The following is a 2,399-nucleotide window of genomic DNA, read 5'->3' on the forward strand; positions in this document are numbered from 1 at the left end:
CAATAATGTGAAACACTTTTTAATCTGCAGCATAAAGTGTGAGTCAGATCAGTTGAAATCAAATAAAAGTTTGACTTACAAGATGGAGGACGTGAGGCTGAAATCAAAAGAGAAATCATTTCAGTTCCAGTTGTCAGTAAATATGATCCTCTCTTCTACTCACTCAAACTTCTGTTCCTTCTGTTTAGTCCTTACTTTCTTTCTTTTCTCATCACTTCTCTCCCACATCATCATGGTATAGTCATATTATCAGGACTGACACAGTTACTGTTGTTACTTCTAATTGTTGAGTTCAGGGAAGTCAAATAATGATTCTTCTTAAATTAATCCAATCACTCTTCACCCCTCTGTGCAGCCCACAGCTGCTTAAAGTTTTAGGCTTAGCAGTTACACTCACCTTTCTTCTTCTTGTAAATGATGAATCCAGTGACAGCGATGAGGACGACAGCAAGAACAAGCACTGCAGCAGTGATGGGGACGGTCATGTGACTCGGCTCCTCTGTTAAATAAAAAAATCAAACTGGTCCAGATAAAGCAGGTTAGAACAGAAGTACATCCATCTAAGGATTTATTCATACGTAATATTTCTATGACTTTTTTCACAGCTGAATTCAAACAAACAACATGCAGTCCCATTCAGCACCCTCTAATCCCAGTCTTACCCCAGTTGGTCCTGATCTCTGCTTTGTCCAGTCTGGTGACGATGTCGTCCTCTACACCAGAGAGATGAAACACACAGTCGTACCTCCTCCAGTCTTCAGGTGTGACTGATGAAAGGTTCAGGTCGACGCTCATCTGGAAGGTTCCATCATGGTTGGGGAGGATCTCTCCGTGCTCCACGTCCTCATGAAACTCCTCTCCATCTTTCCTCCAGAACATCATGGCTCTGTCAGGGTAGAAACCTGTAGCATGGCAGGTGACTGGAGAGGAGGGAGTCTTCTGGAGGAGAGACACTGAGGGAAGCTCTGCAGACAGAGAAAGATCACAGTGTCAATGTTCAGCATCCAGAAATGTCAGTCTGTACTGATTGTTTAGGACTAACTCAAATCTGACCACTACAAAACAAAGAGCCAAAAACAAGTTCATATCAGACTGACTGGAGTGATGATACAATGACACTTCAGGTCATGTGACCCTACCTGTTCTCAGCAGAGAGCTGCTGCCATAGTCCAAATATTTCTTCAGCCACTCAGGATAAACCTGTGTGAGGTAAATCACATTGAATTCTATTCTAGCTTTGTCAGCATCCCATCTTTGTTTGATAGTGACAGCCTGTGGTTTAGGAGCGATCCATGTCAATGTCTTCAGGTCCAATGATAGGAAGTCTTCTCCATCATAACCATATTGATTAAAACCATGAACCTCTCCAGTCTCATCATCCCACTCACAACCAGTCACCCTCTGTAAAATGTGGACACCTGAGAGAGAGACAGAGACAGAAACACTCTGTAAATAAGTTTGATGTACAGATGAACTTTCCAGTGAAAGACAGTAGCTAATGTTCTATGAATTGACAGATGACTTCCAATGTCAGTATTCAAAGTGAGAATGTCTTCTTGCATTCTATTCACATCAGTCTCTTAATCAAAGTCACACCTGTGTGACACCTGCAGTCTCAGCTCTAAATATCTTGCAGATGTCTGTAAAGTGCACATGTGAGCACATGAGTACATGTTCAGAATAGAAGCTAAATCTGTTTGACCAACAACAATAAAAGGAAGTGAAACATTTTAGCAGGAAAAAGTCAAACACAACATGAAGAAATACTTTACCTCCACTTTGGTTGAAGCGCTGCTTCAAAGTATTTATCAAGTATTTGAAGATGTTTGGCTCACTTTGAAGACACTGTATAGTGTGCCATTCAAAGTGCTGAGGATTGTCTTCAAAAAAAATTTTCACCCAGTCCTGTTTTAGTTCTATCTTCTCTGTGTTGCTGTCACAGTAACCTATCAGAATTTCATCAATCATTACAGTTCCTACAAACTCTGGCAAGTTTGTGACTCCATAAGATCCAGTTGCGAAATATTTCAGAGAGTGTTTCACTGCAGGACAAACAAGGTTTATATATTCAGTATAAATACACATCATCATATATTTTAGTGAGATTCAGTGCAAAGGTCAAAGTGAAACTAAACCAGAGTTTGTTGTTGAGGCATGCACAAGGAAAATACAAAGATCTAAAAGTAAAGATTTCAAATGTGATCTTACCTGATGATGAAACTTGACAGAAGAGAAGCAACAAAAATAGTTTTTTCATCTTGTTTTGATGAAGACGTGTCGTGAAAAGACCGAGCTGCTTCCTCTGTTCTGTTTACTGATCAGTGCTCATGAAGGGAGGTGTGTCTGTTCTGAACAGAGATGGGCGTGTAGCAGATGAAGTCTCTCAGACAGTTTTGTGG

At 40.6% G+C, this 2,399-nt stretch overlaps 1 protein-coding gene across 2 annotated transcripts in view; it reads right to left on the minus strand.

The window, feature by feature from the left end:
- LOC109141247 (major histocompatibility complex class I-related gene protein-like) overlaps nucleotides 1–2,350 on the minus strand; it is a 5,807-nt gene extending 3,457 nt beyond the window's left edge. Inside the window, exons 1-5 of one of the 2 annotated variants that reach the window (XM_027276551.1) lie at nucleotides 2,209–2,350; nucleotides 1,773–2,042; nucleotides 1,140–1,418; nucleotides 663–965; nucleotides 398–520 (exon numbers count right to left, since the gene is read on the minus strand). In XM_027276551.1, coding sequence (XP_027132352.1) covers nucleotides 516–520; nucleotides 663–965; nucleotides 1,140–1,418; nucleotides 1,773–2,042; nucleotides 2,209–2,257 — 906 coding nt within the window. In that variant the 5' untranslated portion in view covers nucleotides 2,258–2,350 and the 3' untranslated portion in view covers nucleotides 398–515. Of the gene's footprint in view, nucleotides 1–397; nucleotides 521–662; nucleotides 966–1,139; nucleotides 1,419–1,772; nucleotides 2,043–2,208 lie in introns of those variants that run through there. The other variant, XM_027276550.1, reaches the window with a different exon arrangement.
- Between the last annotated feature and the right edge of the window lie 49 nt (nucleotides 2,351–2,399).

Source organism: Larimichthys crocea, unplaced genomic scaffold (genome assembly GCF_000972845.2).
Source record: "Larimichthys crocea isolate SSNF unplaced genomic scaffold, L_crocea_2.0 scaffold438, whole genome shotgun sequence".
Classification (NCBI taxonomy): domain Eukaryota; kingdom Metazoa; phylum Chordata; class Actinopteri; family Sciaenidae; genus Larimichthys; species Larimichthys crocea.